Raw genomic sequence first — 19,034 nt, 5'->3', positions numbered from 1 at the left:
CCAAGTTTCCTTCCCTCTCTGTGATTACAATTCTTCATCTTGTGGGGCTGTCCAGAAGCTTGCGACAATACACAATGTCACATGAAGAGGACATCAGAGCTGGGTCATTTTTTCTCTTTTTGTCTTTCTTAACAAGGGAATGTTTCATTGGGATTGGGGGTGAGGTTACATTGGAAATCACTGTGATGGTAAATCAAAAATAAGCAAAATGCATTCATTGAAAAAAATGAAGTATTGTAGAGGTGGATAACTAAGGTAGGGCCCTCCAGCATGGAGAGCTGCAATGTGGCCCAAGGGATTGTTAGGTTTCTTCACCCCGACTGGTTCTCCATCCATTAGGTAACACTTCCTCTCACTGTATGATAGCATTTCACCTATAAAGCAAAAGTTTGCTTACCTGTCAATGGTAATGGTATTGGCAGATGAAGAGTGAAATAACAACTCAATTCTAGAAGAAGTCTTAGGGCAGGGAGATAAAGCAGTTGATTTTATTGTCTGTGGCATGGGTTGAGGGCAACTATTCCCCAAAACTTAGGTCTAGCGAAGACTGGCCAGGCCACTCTGCCATCATATATGTTCAATCTCCATGTATAGCCAGATCACTGGATCTTAAATTGTGAGGGTCCTTAAAACAATGAACATAGAATGTAAGAGATAACCAAGTCCAACAATCCCCTCATTTTACAGGGTCAGAAAGTAAGGTGTGGAGAGGGAAAGGAATTTACCCACTACCATAGGCAGCAAAGCCAGTGTGAACCCAGGTTCCATGACTTCCAATCTAGGAGTTTTTCAGCCACCTGACACCGACCGGGAAAGTGTCTAGAGGTGAATAGAAGCCAGACAATTTGGGGCCCCAGATATCTAGCTCAGGTAGGGGCTGTCACAGCCTCAGTAGGTTAGACAGAAGTGAGGCCCAGGACCCCCCAGGGTCAGAGATGTAGGTCCTGCAAAGGTCACAATGCAGACAGGCCCTGCCAAATCAGGGTCCAAGGATACCTGGGTCAGTAAGCAAAGAAAGTCACGGTGGAAATGGTTATAAATGCATGGGGCCGTCAAAGCCAATCATGTGAGAGAATGAGGAAGTGGGGGGAGGGGGGGAACCAGCAGCAAAGATGCCCAAGGAAAGCCTGTGGTGCTGACAACACCTCCCTGGGGCCCTGAGTGGTGGAACTGGACAGCAGGGCGCTGGGTGGCTGGCCCTGATCGGAAAGGGGCTCTATTTCTCTGCTTAGCAGCTGCCTTCCTCAGTGTGGTGATGGGTGGGAGGATGGTTGAGTCCCCAGGGACAAGGAACGACCGCCTCTGGGTCTCTGAGATCCTCAGTCTTTGCCTTTTGGCTGAGGACCTAGCAGCCCTAAGACTGGACCCAGGACAAAGCAGGACTACACCGTCTCTTTTCAACAGCCACAAAGAAGTTGGGAGAAGTTGAAGATCCTGTGGCTGTTGTATTTGATGGTGGCTCCAGGTACTTCAAAGTGGGGTATGGCGGAGAACAAGCCCCCCGATTTGTTTTCCCATGCGTGGTTGGGTGCTACCAAAGGCAGGTTAGTGTTCGCTGAGATGAATAGCCTCCATATCTGTGGAGTTCTTTGGGGAACACCAAGCTGGGAGGGGCAGTCCCCACAGCTGCTCTGGGACTCAGAGGCTTTCATAAAAGAAACAGACTGACTGACTAGTTATGTGAAAAAGCCAGAGGCCTTCAGTATAGGCACCTTCAAATTCATACAAAGGACATCTTGAGGCTGTACTTACAATGGGAGGGACATGAAGGAGAGTGGGGTTCAGGGCAGGGAATGACGCTGGGAAAATTGTAGAAGAAATCATTAAAAAGATGGTTCCTGAACAATTAGAAAGGGAAGCAGTGATCACAGAGAGCCAGTTGGGCTTCATAAAGAGTAGGTCATGCCAGACTAACCTCAATTTTTTTTTGACAGGACTACTAAACTATAATAGATGAGGCAAAATTATGCTTCACCTAAATTAGCAAAGCTTTTAACAGGTAGCTCATACAATTCTTCTGGAGAAGATGAAGAGGTGTAGGCAAGAGTATAGTAATACAGGCAGATGAATTCAGGACTAGCAAGGGTGAATGTTTTAATGTCAAGGTGGAAGGAGGTCTCCAGTGGGGACCATGGGGATCTATGCCTGACCTATTGCTCGTTGATATTGTTATCAAGGACTTGGAAAAGGTATTGATGACGTATTTATCATTCACAGATGACAAAGCTGTGAGGGAGGAGAGCTAACACAGTGAGTGACTGGTCCAAAAGAATTTTGACAGACTGGGCCATTGGGTTGGATCAAATAAGATAAAGTCCAATAGGAATAAATGTAAAGTTTTGTACCTGGATTCAAAAACTCAACCTCACAATACAAGATGTAAGTTCACAAGAGTTAGAAAAGGATCTGTGGGTTTTAATGGACTGCAACCTCCTTAGGCATTAGCAATGTAATTAATGCAATTTGTTGCTCTTTTAAGAGAGGGTGGAGTCTCACTCAGCAGTGTCTGATTGGCTTCCCATCTCTGATGTCATAAGTAATCAGAGGTCAGGGATTGGCTAAGAGGTGCAGGCTGTACAAGTTTCCAGCACAGAAAATTCTGGTATGGAAGATTCCAGTCAGCAGGGCAGAGAGCTAAACATGAGCCTTATGATTCTCAAAGAGGCCCATAAAACTGAAGGCTTTTTTGAATGGCCCCACTTGAGTTATTGCCCTGGACCTGCCCCCAATAACTGTGTGACCTTGGCCAAGTCCCTTCCACTCTCAGAGTCTCCTTCAGCCTCTCCTCCTTTGGAAAGATGCTATTGTAACCCCTCATTTGAGCTTAAAGGAGCCAGGTACCTCCCTGTGCCTTCCCTCTGGCTCTGCCCTCTTCCTACGTTTTAGTTGACTTCTCAAACTCTATATCTCCTTTTACTCCTGAATGAAACGCCTCCATCTATCCCATGAGGCTCTCCAGGTAGAGGCCAAGCATAGCTAGTAGTATTTGGGGAGATTTTTCTCCCTCTTGGGTATAATCCCCTTGTAAATCCTTCACAATGACTAGCTGGGCCACCTTGGGCCAATCCCTCCACCCCTCTGGGCTTTACTGTCATTTTCCTGTGAAATCAGGGTCATAACCACACACACACACACACACACACACACACACACACACCTTAAATCATGACATCAATATGACTCCCAGTTATCTATGAGGCTCTGGATTTCTGGGTAACCTAAAACAGCAGTAGTCCATTCAAAGGCCAATTGTGTCTGTTTTGCTTTGAGAGACAAGATAGGAGTCATTAATAACTTTCCAAATTATGTTTGACTCTGGCTGATTTTGACGTGAATTTATTTTCCCAGAAACCCAGCTTACCCAGGGTAGAAAGAGTACTTGGTTTAGAATCACAGAATCTGGGCTCAAATTAGAGCTTTGCTATGAGAGGAAAGGGAAAAGCTTTAAATAGCACCTACTGAGTGCCAGGCACCATGCACTGAACCAGCACTTTATAAATATTATTTCATTTGATCCTCATGACAACACTGAGAGGTCAAACTTATTATTATTCCCATTTCACCACTGAAGCAACTGAGGCAAACAGAGGTTAAGTGGCCTGCCCCAGGGTCGCATAGCTGATAAGTGTCTGAGGTTGAATATAGCCTCATGGCTTCCTGACTTGAGGCCCACTGCTTTATATACTGTGGCAGGTCAGCAGGCACCAAACACAGTCCCAGCTGTTAGAGGACAAGGCCCTTTAAAAGGCTTTTTACTTGAAAATACAATGAAAGGGCATCTAAACTCCCTTTTTGGGAGTCCCAAAACTGAGGCTAAGCTTCCCTGTCCCCCACTATCCACACACCTGGGCCTGATGATCCACAGGAATCCATTGACCACCCCCTTGGCATCCCTGGCAGGAGCTGAGCCGCACTCACCCTGCCACCCAACCCATGGGTGTCACACTTTGGCCTTGAACTCTGCTGTTCCTGATCCCAAAGCTAATCATCTGCTCTCTCATGCCGGTTCTAAGGAGTATAAATCACGGGGAGTTGCTGACACACAAACACATGTATTTGTACATATATACATGTATATATACTGACATCTATGCGCGCGCGCACACACACACACGTGTGGTTGAGGAAACCAGGGATGTTTAGCTTGGAGCAGAGAAAAGCAAAGGAGGCCAGATAACCATCTCTGAGCCATGAGACATGTTTTGTCTGATCCAGAAGGCACCACAATGAAACCTGAATGGAGGTTGGTAAGAAGCAAATGGAGATGGACTTTCCTGACAATGTTGGCTGCCCAAATATGGCTGCTACCTTGGGAAGTAGTGAGCTCCCTGTCCCTAGAGGTCTTCAAGCGGAGGCTGAAGGACCTCTTATTAGGGAAGTATATCACTGAGGGGATGCTTGGTCAGCCTTGAGTTCTCTCTACTTTGAAATTCTGTGATTCTGAAGACAATAATAAAAAATAATCACGATTAATTAATTATGGGTTGCACTGTATTGGGCTTTATTGCTACCAAGCCTTCTCAGCATCTCATGTGCTTTTCCTTTGTGTCAGCTCAGGCAAGGATTCCCATTATCTTCATTTGACAGAGAAGGATGAGTCCGCTCATGCTCATACGATGCGTCAGCATCAGAGCTGAGAGGAGAACCCAGGCATCGCAGGCAATACTTGCTCTGCCCAGGCCCTGGGCCAACAGGGACTGATCAGGCATTAATTATTTGAAATGCAGTTGTAGGCCTTCATCATGGAAATCAGAGGAGGGAGGGGTTACCTGTAGCTTTCAGGAATCACGTAGTAACCAGTATCAAGAAGGGAGGAGTTGTTTGGATGTGATGAACTGTTCGTTCTCATGGGATGGTCCATGTCATTGAGGTAGTTGTGTGCCTGTGGGCCAGAACGCACCTGGAGGTGTCGTTGATGAGCATCTTTGTAGCTCCAGTGGGTGTTTGCTTGTGTTTGCTAAAGGACTCTTTAAAAATCTGGATCCACTCTTTTCAGATCATGAACTTGCACTGGGGTACCCCTAGGCAGGAGACACCAGGTCTCCAGACTCCAAATCCAGGATGCTTTTCACCTGGCCATTTCTCTATTCTCTTAAGCACAGATCCTATTCAGGCATGCTTCGTCAAGTCCAGGGACATGGAGATCCAACTTAAATCCTACTACAGTCTTGAGCATAAGTGCTTAGCATTTGCTTACTCTGCCCTGCTTGCAGCCACTTGTATTTAATCTGAAGTTATCATCTCTCGGTGCCTGGCCATTGGGTCACTGGAAAGCCTTGGTTGGCTTGAGGCCCCTACCACACCACATCGTGTAAGGATAGGGTAAAATGAAGTCTGTGGAGCAGCTCAGAGACAAAGGGCTTTGAGCAGGGAGGTACTTGGGAAGAGGAGGAGAATTCTGCAGAAAATTCTGCAGGAAAAGTGAGTGAAGATAGTCTTCCCGAAGGAATAAGACTGGCTCGGTAATGTAAGCAAGCCTCATTTGCTTTGTCTACAAAATGCCTGTTGTCTGGAATGAGGAATGCCCCTACTCGACCACCTCCCAGAGGAGTTATTGAGAACACTTAATTCATAGGCATTTCAACAAATGGTAGCTGGAAGGGACATCAAGGCAGAAGTGCCCCCGGGTCCCACATAAAATGACCCTCTGCCTCCCACTGTGGCATGCTGATTGTCCTGCCAGTGACAAGTCGCTACCTGCATTTTCCAGAGTGTGATGCGTGGAATGTACGCGAGGGAGACTTTCATTGGAAATGAAGTCACCAATAAGCGGGGAAAGCTCACAGTGAAATATCCCATTGAGCGTGGAATTGTCACCAACTGGGAAGACATGGAGAAGGTCAGTGTGCAGCCAGGGCATTGGGGAAGGTTTTGGTCAGGATGGCTGCTATTGGGACCACTCGGCTAGACCAAACCACCACAATACCTATGTCCATGGCTAGGGAAGGAGTGCCTTAATAGAAGAGATTTGTTAGGATCCCTGAGCAATTAAATCATATCCAGAGAAGTGTGCCGCAGGACTAGATAACTCAGGAATCCCGTCCTCATAGAGGGTTCAACTAGATTTAACTTTAAAAAAAAATAGAGTGGAGGTGTGCTGGGGGAAGGGCATGTTACAGATGTAGAATGTTGCATGAATCCCAAATGAGATCATGGGAGATGGCTGCTGCTATGGGCAGGAGCTGAGTTACACCAATTTGCTTCTTCCCCTAAGATCTGGCATCACGCTTACTACAATATGCTCTGCATAGACCCAGAAGAACATCCCCTCCTGATGACAGAGAGCATCACCAACCCAAAGGCCAACCAAGAGAAATTAATACAGGTAAGCCAGGTAGTGAATGAGAGAAGGAATGGGAAGAATGCCAACCTCTGAAGTCCCTCCCAGTCCTGACATTCTATAACCTGAGACTCCTCCCAGCTCTGACTCTACACTCCATGTTCTAAGGGGCTTCCAAGTTCTAACGTTCTCTTATCCCGTCCAGCTCTGATATTCTGCATTCTAAGATTTCTTCTTAGATCTGGGTTCCTGTTATCGATATGGGTGTGTCTCTGTGGGAAGGGAGCGAAACCTCTCCGTGGCTTAAATATACCATAATCCTGACTTACTTCCTTATGAATTCAGAACCTCTATGAGACTGTGTGTGCGTTGGTGAAGTGAACAATGAGGGAGGTGTCCAGGGTCTTCCTTTGCTTCTTCCCCCTTTAAAGGTGCACAGTACATGCACCACCCTGAGCTGGCCTTCCCTTGTTGGAGATTGTCATATCTCCCAATCTTACCCTAAGGTGCCAATTCCCAACATGGCCCTAGACATCAATATGGGAGGTTTGCAAGCAAAGGCTGGATTGCTGCTTGGCGGGTTTGTAGCAGAAGAGATTGCTGTTGTTCCAGGCATTGTCCTAGGGGCTAAAAAAGAAAAGATAAAAAATTACACATTTCCTGTCTTCAGGGAGCTTATGTTCTATCTGCAAGATAACGTGTGTCTCAGAGAGGTAAACGCAAAGGAATTCAACACAATTTCAAGAGGGACCCAGCACTGGTAACTGGGGGTGAGGATGGGGGTGGGAATAGGAAAGGCCTCGAGTAGAAGGCAGCATCTGGTGGTGCTTTGAAGGAGGCTGGGGATTCCTTGTAGCTGAGAGGTTCAGGTGAGAAGGAGGGTCAGTGGGCTGGGGTCTTTTCTAACAGTGATACTCCAGAACTCTGTGAGTAAATATTGCCTTTGAGACTGAAAATTCATATTATCTCTTGAAATACTGCCTCCTCCTGGTCTGCCTCCTCTCCATCCAATAGAGGCCCTTTTGACTGCTGATTCTCCTTTCTAGATTATGTTTGAAACCTTTAAAATACCAGCTTTGTACGTAGGAATCCAGGACATTCTGTCCCTTTTCTCTTCGGGCCGGACCACCGGTGAGTGCTGATGTATCCATTCTGTTTTACCTTGAAACCTCAGTTATAAAGGAGGAAAGGGGTAGATTACATTATCTCTAAGAAACACCCCCCCCCAAACTCTTACGTTCAATACTTCAGGGTCTCCTCTATCTCTGACATTCACAGTCTGACACTTTCTAGGTTCTAGGGTCCTTCCCAGCTCTAACACTCTTTTCTGTGTTTTCAGGTCCCTCCCAGCTATAGTATTCTATGCTCTAATGCCATGACAGCTCTGATCTTTCATATTCTAAGGTCTCTCCCTGTTCTTAAGATTTCATGGTATAAGGTCCCTGCCAGCTCTTGACACGCTGTGTTCTAAGGCCCTTCCCAGCTTGTGACCTCCCATGCCCCTCTTCTAAGGATCTTCCGAAGCTCCCTGACCTCAAGACTAGTGAGGGGAATATAAGTGCATATTCACCAACAGGCGGCAGTGGTTCTCTAATACCCTGGTTTTCTCCCTTTCCCTGTGTAGTTTTCCTCACGTAGCTTAGTCGCAAATTACCTGGCTTAGGCTGTTCTATAATCAGGCTGATGATTATCTAACTTCCTTAAGAGGAGAGCAAGCTTCTTCCTTGGGACACACCAGTGCCTTCTCCTGCTCTAGGGCTCGTGGTGCATTCCGGGGATGAGGTGACCTACAGCGTTCCCATCGAAGGTGGCTACATCTTGTCTGACGCCATCGTGAACCTGGAAGTGTCGGGCCAGGACCTCTCTACGTACCTTACGAAGATTCTAGTGGACAAAGGCTACTCCCTTAGCACCATGGGTGAGACAGCACAGCCCTGACCAGGCAACCCAGGGAAAGGAGCTAAGCCTCATGATGCAGCCAAAACCAGACCCCTCCTCTGCTCTACAGAGGGTCAACCAATAGGACAAGTGGCGTGTTAGGGATTGCCCTTAGAGATGGGCTGTGATTCAACAAGCATACATTAAATGTGTACTTACTTGGGCCCTCATTCCTTTTCTCCTAAACCATTACAATGATCTCCCGACTGAGCTCCCTGTTCCCCGTCTGTCTCCTCTGACTTGTATTCTACGCAGCTGCTAAATTGATACGCCTAGAGTACAGGCCTGATCATGTCACTACCCCTGCGCCAGAGGTATTGGTCAGTGGCTAGCCATCTGTTGCCACTAGGATGAAATACGAACTCTTCTGTTTGGCATTTAAAGCCCCCTCACAGTTTGGGTGTAGCCTACCTTTCTAGGAAGATTTCCAGGAAGATAGCTTTCCTCATCCCATCCCTCCAAGCTCTCTGCTCTCACCTGCCTTTCCTGGGAGCTGTTTTCCATAGACAGGATTTTCTCTCTTGCCTCAGTGGCTTGGCAAGGACTGTGCTCCTGTGCCTGAAGTGTTCTCCCCGTGCCTTTTCATTCTCCCTTTCCAAGGCTCAGCTTCTTCAAGCTGCCTCCTTCAAGACATCTTTCCTGATCTCAGCCATTCATTCGTTATTAATGGCCCCCATACAGCAAAATGACTTGGTATTTATTTTATTTTATCTGTGTCATGGTAGGAGTGAACGTCACTCACACTGGATCACAGGCCCTTGGAGGAGTGTACTTTGCAATTACTTATCTGTGCATTGGTGTGCCTGCTGTCCATTCTCCAAGCTCCACCCCCAATTAAATGTAAGGTCCAAAGTCAGGGGCTATTCTATTTGGGATTTGTATCCCCAACACCTGGCACAGGGCTTGGCATGTGGTGGTACTTAATGGATACTTGAAAGAATGGATGAGTGAATAGATGGATACATAGATGAATATGTGGCAGGAACTGAGGATACAGAGATGATTAAAAAAGAAAAGAGGGGAGAAAGGACTTGCCTCAAAAAGCTTATATGCTACTTGGGTGGTCATTTCTAGTAAAAGTCCCTTCTAAAAAAGGGGGCATCCTCCCAGCCCACCCCGCTCATAGCCTTAGCCCCATGAGGTACTGGACCTTAAACACACCTTGCTTTTTGTGGGCACGTTTTTCTTTACAGTGTTCTCTCTTCCCCAGCTGAATGGGAAATGGTCAGAACCATGAAGGAGAAATTGTGCTACGTGGCTTTGGACTACATAGAGGAGATGCATACTCCAGAAGCCTCCCTACAGAAGGAATATGAGCTCCCTGATGGCAGAATCATTACCATGGGCAGGGAGAGGTTCCGCTGTCCTGAAGCCTTGTTCGAACCATCCAGGTTAGGTGTGTCCACCAGAGACAGAGCACATTTCTGCCCCATACATACATACTTCTTATGCCACCTGTTACACATGGACCATCCATTGCTCTAGGATTTTCCAAAGCAGACAGTAATTACATGGACAGGGATTATGAGGGCCAGTGTTGAACAAATGAACCGGGGCAGTCCCAGCCAGAATGCGGAGGGGGCGGGAGGAAATGAAGGCTTCATGCTTGAGAAGAGAAGACTTGGGGGGAGGGGAGGGGAGGGGACCTTCGTTTAGTAAGTGCACAGTATGTGCCAGGTGTTGTGTTAGGCATCCACATTTCACAGACAAAAAGAGATCACTCCTGCCCTCATGGGGCTTATGCTTATGAGGACAAGGGCTCTTTGTTCATGTCCTGGCCCCCTTAGGCAGTCTAATGAAGCCTGAAGATCCCTTCTCAGAATCATATTTTTAACATAAAGCGATTTCTGGAAGGGAGGGCACTGGGGAAGGAGCAAGACAGACTAAACTAGAAGACCAGCAGCAAGGCCAGTTTATTTGAAATTAGAGTGAAGGAGAATGTACAGTAAGCCTGCAAGGGTAACTGAAGGCCAGAGTTTTAAATGCCAAACAGGCTTTTTTGATTTATACTAGAAGCAACTGGGAGCCCCAGGGCTTCTTGAGCAGAGGAGTGACACAGTCAGATCTCTGCTTTGGAAACATCATTTGGGCAGCTGTGAGAAGGAGGATTGGAGTGTGGAGACACTGGAAAGCAGGGAGAGCAATTAGGAAGCCATGGCAGTTGTGAAGGCAAGCTAGTGGGACTAAGTAGCCATGTGAGTGGTAAGAAGGGTCAGGAGGGATGTGGTGGTAGTGATAGAATGGCTAAGACATGACAATGATTAGATGTTGGAAATTAGGAAAGGGAAAACTAAAGAACTCTGAGGTTTTGAACTAGGACAACTGTGAGGCTAGTGGGGCCCTTGACAGTAATCAGGAAGAGGGGAGGGTGGGATGAGATAATGAGCTCAGTTAGGGATGTATTGCGGGGCATCCAGTTTGAAATGCCCAACAGGCAGCTCCAGTGATGGTGGTCTGGAGCTCAAGAGAGAGATCAGAGCTAGATACATAGATCTGTGAATCAGCTGCATGGAAGGGATAACGGAAGTCATGCAAACTGATGTCAGACACAGAGAGAAACAGAAACGGGGGGGGAGGGAGAGAGGGGGATAGAGAGAGAGAGAGTGGGAAGGAGGGGGGAGGGAGAGGGAGTGGGAAGGATAGAGGGAGGGAGAGAGAAAGAGAATGGGAAGGAGGGGGGAGGGAGAGAGAGACAGACAGAGAATCGGATCCTCATTTTATAAGAGATGCATCCCAAGCTGCCTCACCACAGGCTTATCATCAAAGACTCAGCCTGACTGGCAGATCAGCACCACCTTCCTCCCCTGGGGATGGCACCAGGAATCGCTCCAGGACACATAACATCTGGGCAGAGGATTGGCAGATATAGAGAAGCCTTCCCTAACTGCATCCCTGCTGGTCTATGCACCAGGGAAGAGATCCAGAGATAAACTAAAATCTCACTTTCTACAAGAAGCCCTTCCTGATTCCTTCCTTAATGTTAGGGGCTTTCCTTCTGTGCATTATCTCTAATTTGTCATGTCTATGTCTTGTTTCTACATATTCAGTTTCATGTTGTCTCCTCCATTAGAATGAGTTCCTTGAAAAGGGGCTGTCTTTTGCTTTTCTTTGTAACCACAACAAATGTTTGTTGACTGACTAACAGACCCACATCAGAGACATTTCTCTTTGGGAAACACAAACAATACCATGAAGAACTTTCTGACCCTGGTGGGTTTAACCTCATTGGACTTATTTTGGGAATAATCTAAAGTCCCTGAGGGCTCAGAAGCCAGCCCAGTTGGATAATTCTAAGCCCTTGGGAAAATTCTGCCTCCCTTTTGAATAGCTTCGCCAGCCCTGAGTGCTCTCTCCAGCAGTTAGCTGCAGCAGGCAGCTCAGCAATTTGCAGATCTGCTCCTGGACCTAGCCATGGTGCTGACGGAGCTCAAGCGTTGCCTGCTCTGCTGTTTCCCTGCTGCTAGTACAGAGGGCTTTCCTAAGAGACAAATGCTAACCCGTCCCCACTCCCTTTTCTTTGCAGGGGCCACATCTCCAGGTCTTCATAAAAACATACATGAGAGCCTCATGAAATGTGATTTTGAAATAAGGAAGACATTTTATGTGAACACTATCCTTTGTGGAGGCAACATGTCATTCCCAGGCATGAATGAACGTGTGACGAAGGAAATCAAGGCCCAGGCACCCCAGATGACTAAGATCAAGGTAGTTTGCTCCTAAAGTAGGGCAGGTGTCTCCCAGTTGGATAATCCTGAGTCTGGTAATGCTTTCCATGAGAGACTGATAGTTGATATTATCCCCAATTTACAGCCCAGGAAACTAAGGCTTAGTTATGTGATTGGTCCATGGCCCAACAAAGAGACCCTTCTCAGCAGACTGCCAGCAGCACAGAATAGTTCTTTGGATGAACTCCCTGCAGGCTTTCAGAAAACATGACTGAGTATTTAATTTCATCTATCAGACACTTATTTTTCCTTCTCTTGGCCCCATGTGCTCCTTTTCCACTTGTTGGCATTTATATGACAGGAGTGGTTGGAACATGGTGTTAGGCGCCTTCTCATCTGAGCTCTTTTCCTAACGTACTACGTGACCTCAGCAAGTCCCTTCTCAGGACCCACTTCCTCATTAGTAGAATGTGGAGAAGACTACCTTTTAAATCCTGTGGAACTTCTTCTCTTTTCCCCTTTCTTTTAAAAATGTTTCATTGATACTTATTTCTGAGATTTTTTTTTACCATAACAGCCACATCCTAATAACTCTCCCCCACTAGGATGGCCTCTCCCTAAGGGCATTGGTTAAGCAAAGCAAGCAAATGTGCCTGCTAGCATACACAGCCTTCTCTGTTTAGAAGAAGGAAAAAATCTTTTCCTCTTCACGGCACAAGATTATTGTGAAATTTGATATAGAAATATTTTGGAAATGAGAAAGGAAAGCCAGAAAGAAGCACAAGGAATTGGAGGCTGATGTAAATGAGCACAACTTGTTAGTGACAGGGCAGGTAGCAAGAGCCAGGGGGCACACCTCTAAGGTGGACCCCTTTGCCAGCAAGGCCATGGACTTGAGACAAGATTGGCTTGCTTGCTGGTGGCCCAGAAAGCTCAGGGGCAGAAATATGGCCCTTTCTCCCCTTGAAAACATGCTGATGATGAGAGTTTAATCATCTCAGCTGTTGTTTCAGTTATAGTTAAGGGAGAAAAAATCCACCATTTTCCAGGCTGCTTTTCTCTCCCACTCACCTATCCTTGACCCATCCTCCTGTTTCCAACTAGATAGGGAAGTAGCCTGTGACTGCCTAGAGAGAAATGAGAATGAACTGGGCTCATGGGTGCTGATGGGGTCTTGTTAGGAGCACCTCTAGATAGGAATCCCCTTGAGAAGATCCATTGATTTTGGTGGTCTCTTAAAACCAATGAGAAGCAAGAGGGCCATATGGTAGCTCAAAATGCTAATGTTTTCCCCAAGATACACTAATAGGAAAAGACTGTCCAGGAATAAGGATGTCCTCAAGGGCTCTGCCTGTCTTAGACCTCAGTTGAAGTATCGAGTTTACATGTGTGAATCATTGTTTTTAAAGGACACAGACAAGGGGAAGAGTTTGAGTTCAAATAACAACTTTTCCCCTTATTTTGAGTGTAGGAGAGCCCCTTCCCCTCTCTGGGACTCAATTTCCTCCTTTGTCAAAATGAATAAGGGTTAGAATAGATGGCCCCTTAAGATCTCTTCTAATGAATGCATTGAAGGATTTGTCGCGTGCTTCCTAGGTGCCAAGACATGGAGATACAAATGTAAGCTCCAGCTCCTGTGATCTATGTATGCATTTTTTTTCCCAGGACCAGAGTCCTGGTGAGCAGAGAACACCAACCCAGAGTCTTTAAGGAGGCCATTTGCTCAGACAGGTCTTTAATAGTCTGTAAAGTTCCTAAAAGCACCAGGGATACTCTTTATGCAAAGTCAGGAGGACTCATTCTATAGCCTTGAGCAAGTCACATATTCCTTCTGTTCCTCAGTGCCCTCATCTGACAAAAATGGGTATCTATTTTGTATAAATGCCTCTACCAGCTCATAAGCATAGAGAGCTTAAGTGACTTGCTCAAAGTCCCACAGGCATGACTTTCCCATAATATTGCAAGCAGTAAATGCCAGAGGCAGGATTTGAATCTAGATCCTCTAAGTCCACAGCCAGTGGTCTTTCCCCATACTCTATTGATAACAGCCCTTTGACATCATAGCACTAGTAGGAGGAGGCTATGCAGCTGGTAAGGGTGGGAGCAAGGTCTTTTCTGCCTCTTGAGTTCAGGCCCGTGCCCACGCCAGTCCTCAGCCCCAGGAGGCTCCCACTTCCTCCTTCTGCTTCCTCCTCCAGGTGGTCGTGCCGACAGAATGCCGTTTCTGTTCCTGGTTTGGAGGCTCCATCCTGACCACCCTGAATTCTTTCCAACACATGTGGATCTATGCTTATGAATATGAGGACTTCGGCCCTTCTATCATCCATCGTCGAGGCTTCTGAGTTTGCTACTACCCCTGCCCCAACTCTGATCTTCACGCTCAGGTAGCCCTCGATAAAAAGCTGGGGTACCAGCACACATCCTGTTGGCCTTCTTTCTGAAGGTTCAACCTGAGTCATCTTTGGGGCATCTAAAATTTGGAGATAACAACAACTGTAGTGCCTATTCCCAGCAGGGTTGTTAGAAGGCTGAAATGAGATGAATACACACATACGTGCACACATGTAAGTCTATATATGTAAAGAGCATTGCAAACCTTAAAGTACTATGTTAAGTTGTAGTTAACAGAATTGTTAGTGTCATTAGACCCGAAGTTATTGTAAAAAGAAACACTACCCTCTAGACTAAATCGTGGGTATACATACATACATCTATACATACACACACATATTCACATATATACATACATACATATAATATATATATATATACCTTATCACTAATCCTTAATTTTTCCTTCATTTTCTCCACAACCCTGTAAGAATTAATCCATCGATTAATCATAAATATTTACAAAGCACCTACTATATGCCAGGCACTGTGCTAAGGACAAATAGGAAATAACAGAGAGAAGGCACTAGAGTTAAGAGGGGTTGGGTCAGGATGGAGAGATTTGAGAATCATCAGCATAGAGATGGCAGTTAAAATGCATGGGTGCTGATGAGAGATCAAGTGGGAGGAGAGGAAAGAGCACAGGACAAGACCCTATAGGACCCCTATAGTTAAAGGGTGTGATCTGGATGAGGATCCGGTGAAGGAGACAGAGGAGGAAAGGTCAGAGAGGGAGGAGGAGGAAGAGGAGAGAGAGACAGAGAGACAGAGAGAGAGAGAGAGAGAGAGAGAGAGAGAGAGAGAGAGGGAGAGGGAGGGAGGGAGAGAGAGGGAGAGGGAGGGAGGGAGAGGGAGGGAGGGAGAGGGAGAGGGAGGGAAGGAGAGGGAGAGGGAGAGAGAGAAGAGAGTAGTGAGGAGGAGAGAATGATCCACAATGCCAAGGGCTTCAGGGAGGTCAAGGAGAATGAAGACTGAGAAAAGGCCCCTGGATTCAGCTACCAAGAGATCACTGGTAACTTTGGAGAGTGCAGTTTAAAGAACCAATATTTGCGATCTGTAAGTCACAAAACATCGTGTAAGTGTCTTCTATTATTACTAATGATAACCCTATTTTTTTTTACATGGACTTTGGTTCAAATATTCCTTTTTCAACTCACCCTGTTTGTTTTAATATTGCACCCCCAAATTCCCAGAAGTTGTGCTGGGTAAGTCAGTTTCCAGAACTCCCAGAACATTTCCTTCATGTTGGCAGCCTCTACTTGTCCAGGCTCACTACCTGAGGAAGAACACTCAGAGAAGAGGGAAAACAGTGTTTCCTCTCAAGGACAACCTTGAGTTCCTTCCCTTCTCCTCATGCCCTACTTGGCAGTCACTGGGCCTAGCCCTGAGTCTGCTGAGAAGGAAAGGACAGAGCAGGCGGGGGTCTGGATCAGGAGGAGGGCAGGTGGCATCCAGAATGCCAGGCTCAGTTAGTTCCTAGGGTGTCTGTTGAGTGCCAAGGTCCAATGGTGTGAGACCACTAGGTAAGCTTCTTGATCCAAGGCTTCAGAAATGAAGCTGACTGTAGAAGGGATTGCAGACTATTGACAAACATGGGAAAAATGCTCCAAATCACTAGTGATAAGTGAAATGGTTTCCCATCACCCCCTGCAACCTGGCAGAGACGGCAAAAGAAGGCAGTAGTTGTGAATGTTAGAGAGGTTGTGGGAAGACAGGCACACTAGAACACTGTTGGCAGAGCTGCGAATGAGGCTGAGCATTTGGCAGCCAAGTGAAGTGGCCAGTGGAAGAAGCCATCTACCCCTAGAAAAAGGAAGGCCCCACAGTCATCCAAGTGTTTGCGGCAGCCCTTTGTGTGACAATTTGCAATCTGTCCTTTCAGGGCTCTATTTTGATCATTTATTTCTTGGGGAAACAGCCTTAACAGTTAGCTTGCTTCCTCGGCTATGGAGAGAGCAATTAGTGATCCTAAGAGTTTCTTACAACCTAATTAGGTTCCAGAAATGCCATATGAGAATTTAGGGCAAAAATGTAAAGCTAAACCTTCATGTAACTTCTTCTTCAGACTTTGTGAAACTGTCCACAGAGACCAGAGTATATTCCAGGCTACTCTAAGACTGGGGCACTTTCCAGTTCTCATGTAGTTCAGACCAGATAATGATAACAATAATAAAAGCTAACATTTAGATAGAGTTTTACTAAGAGGCACTGTGCTAAGCATTTTATAATTATTTCTCACTTGATCCTCACAACAGCCCGGGGAAGTGGAGCTACTATCATGCCCATTTTCCAGATGAGAAACTGAGGCAAACAAGGGGTTAAGTGACTTGCCTAAGATTGCCCAGCTAATAAGCATCTGAAGCAGATTTTAACTCTGGTCTTTCTGACTCCAGACCCAGTGGCATTCTATCCACAGACACATAACAGCTTAGCTGATTTCATAAGACACCCTTGGGAGAGTCGCTGGAAGTAGAGCTTACTTAAGGGTTCTGATAGCAGGGCTCTGACCTCAGATAGCAGCCTGAATCCAGGGTTGGGAGCGACTACTTGGTTTCATGGATTTTGCAGTCATTTTTGATCATGGAAGTATATCTATGTCTAATTTTCACTGATCTAATGTGGGTCTAACTGTGGAGAGACTATAACCTGGGGTTCAGTGAATAGCATCCACACCCCACTCCCATATAAATGCTATCCAGCCAGCCCAGATGCCCATGTATATATCCCAGTAATTTATTGTTGTGGTTGTTATTACTTTCTCTCAACTCTTTGGGGAGAGGGTTGGTACAGGCTCGTACTAAGGACCTTCCCCATTTATTGTGCCCATCACCTGCTCTAGTGATTCACAAGATACTAATAATGAATACAACAGAGCTTCACATATGAAAGTTTGATTGAAAGTTGACCTTGTAATGACCCTTTGAATCGTGGATACTCATTGTGAGACTTCACTAGAAGTTAAGCTGAGATGTTAGGCCAGAAGCTGAGGTAGTCAGGGCATTCCTAGTCATTCACACTAAAAGTCTATGTGCCCTTCTCCTGATTTCCCTGGCCCCACAGAGACACACCCAGCCAGAACCCGGATGGATTGGGAGGGAAGAAGTGGCTCCCCTAGTCTGAGGAGGTCACCCTTTGAACCAGCTTGGCTTTCCTGATTGCTAGAGGAAAGGTTTGGCCTTCATTGGGCTCAGCCCCAGACCCTGACACATCTGGGTGCTGGTCAGGTGCCAATGACAGCTTGGCTTCAGTTCCTCCTACATTTCCTAGAATTCACACAGATACAACTTACATAACACTTTGGTTGCCAGATCATGAACTCCCACATGATTGTAACTTTGGTTATCAAGTTTACTCTTAGCTCTAGAGATGGAAGGGAACTGAGAAATCATTGAGTCTAATCCCTCACTTTACAGATGAAGAAGCCAAAGTATCTGGAAAAATCACTAGCCCAAGTACACATGGGTAGCAGTGGTGACCCAGGATTTGAACTCAGGTCCTATGACCTAGCACTTCACTGAAAAAAAAAAGACCATTTAGAAATCCCATGAAAAGAATCCCAGACTTACTGAACCTTCTTCTTTCCCCTCCTCTTCCAGTCAAAGTTTAGTAAATTCAGACCCTGAGCCCCTGCCATACATCATGCATCCCTCCTCACCATATTCTCCTGAGGAAGGCAGACATCCCCAATCCTATCTCATGTTGACTGACCTATCTTGAGCTGCCATTGTCCACGGTGTCTTAGAGAAGACCTACTCATCCACTAACCAGAGGAGCACAGGAAGTGATACACTCAGAAGAGATCCTACAACCCCAAAGAGCTTTGTGAGGACCCCAGAAAAAGAGAGAGGATAGCAAGGTCTCATAGAACTAGGAGCACAAGTTTCTTTGGGTATGTTTTCCCTACACATGTGCCTCACTACTGGTGTGTGTGCCCACTCTCCTCACTGATGTTGGGTATATTCATGGGAGGTTTGTTATATACACCCTGGATTTACTGGAAGAATGTTTTCTAGCTACTATTCTTATGATGCTGCCTCAGTAAATATCTTTGTTTTGAGCTGATTTTGTCCTTTGGCTAACAGTTAAAGGTAAATGCACTTGTGGAGGCTCATGAGCTATGATTTTAGGAGCAAGCACTCAACAGAATTCATTGGACCTGGGTTAGCTATCCTAGGGGTGGTGAAAGAGGATGCCATCTAAAAGTATGGGTTGCAAGTATCCCAGAGGGAGTGCTAATATATAGAAAGTCATACCAAGTATTTACCCCAGGGGAATGGGAGTACGAGCAACTGGGGCAATCAGAACAGTGGTCTTGTAGGAGATGGGACTTGAGCTGAACCTCAAAAGCAAATAGGGATTCCAAGAGTAGATGGCATGAGGTATACCTAGTGCAAAAACAACACACGAGTTGAAGCTGAAGAGCCAGATGGTGGATTGATGCTGGGTTGGGGGTTGGCAAGGAAAGAGGGAAAGGAAATAAGCTTTTAATAAGGGTCTACTCTTTGCCAAGTACTTAGCAAAGGACTTCACAAATATGATCTTATATGATCCTCTTATGATCAACTAAAGGAATTTCAGAGTTCTTGATCTTGAAAGTGGAACACTGGTCGGGGGTGGCAAGATGAAGGGTGTGACTATCTCTTTATGTAGCTGAGGCAGTGGGAAGGAGTACCAAGTTATGGGAGTGAGAGAATGGGAGAACATGGTTGGGAAGGTAGTAAGTTGTTTATAGGAGGTTGGTAACTAAGAATCACAGGTAT

At 46.1% G+C, this 19,034-nt stretch overlaps 1 protein-coding gene across 1 annotated transcript; it reads left to right on the top strand.

Moving 5' to 3' along the window:
* The first annotated feature begins 992 nt into the window (after positions 1-992).
* Positions 993-14,439, top strand: LOC110197178 (actin, cytoplasmic-like). The gene is made up of 9 exons (XM_020970861.1): positions 993-1,066; positions 1,405-1,544; positions 5,711-5,839; positions 6,215-6,325; positions 7,327-7,411; positions 8,037-8,198; positions 9,429-9,614; positions 11,742-11,923; positions 14,082-14,439. Exons 1-9 carry the CDS (start codon positions 1,030-1,032, stop codon positions 14,223-14,225), a joined length of 1,176 nt encoding a protein of 391 aa, XP_020826520.1. The 5' UTR covers positions 993-1,029; the 3' UTR covers positions 14,226-14,439.
* Positions 14,440-19,034: the final 4,595 nt, after the last annotated feature.

Source organism: Phascolarctos cinereus, unplaced genomic scaffold, assembly GCF_003287225.1.
Source record: "Phascolarctos cinereus isolate Bilbo 61053 unplaced genomic scaffold, phaCin_HiC Scaffold_9;HRSCAF=440, whole genome shotgun sequence".
Lineage (NCBI taxonomy): Eukaryota > Metazoa > Chordata > Mammalia > Diprotodontia > Phascolarctidae > Phascolarctos > Phascolarctos cinereus.
This window is presented reverse-complemented; position numbering and strand designations above follow the sequence as displayed.

Excerpts from the sequence above, each read along its gene's own strand:
- LOC110197178 (XM_020970861.1), top strand. The coding sequence starts at position 1,030 with ATGGTTATAAATGCATGGGGCCGTCAAAGCCAATCAT. Across the intron at positions 1,067-1,404 it reads GGGCCGTCAAAGCCAATCAT|CCACAAAGAAGTTGGGAGAA; the intron begins GTGAGAGAATGA and ends TCTTTTCAACAG. Across the intron at positions 8,199-9,428 it reads CTACTCCCTTAGCACCATGG|CTGAATGGGAAATGGTCAGA; the intron begins GTGAGACAGCAC and ends TCTCTTCCCCAG.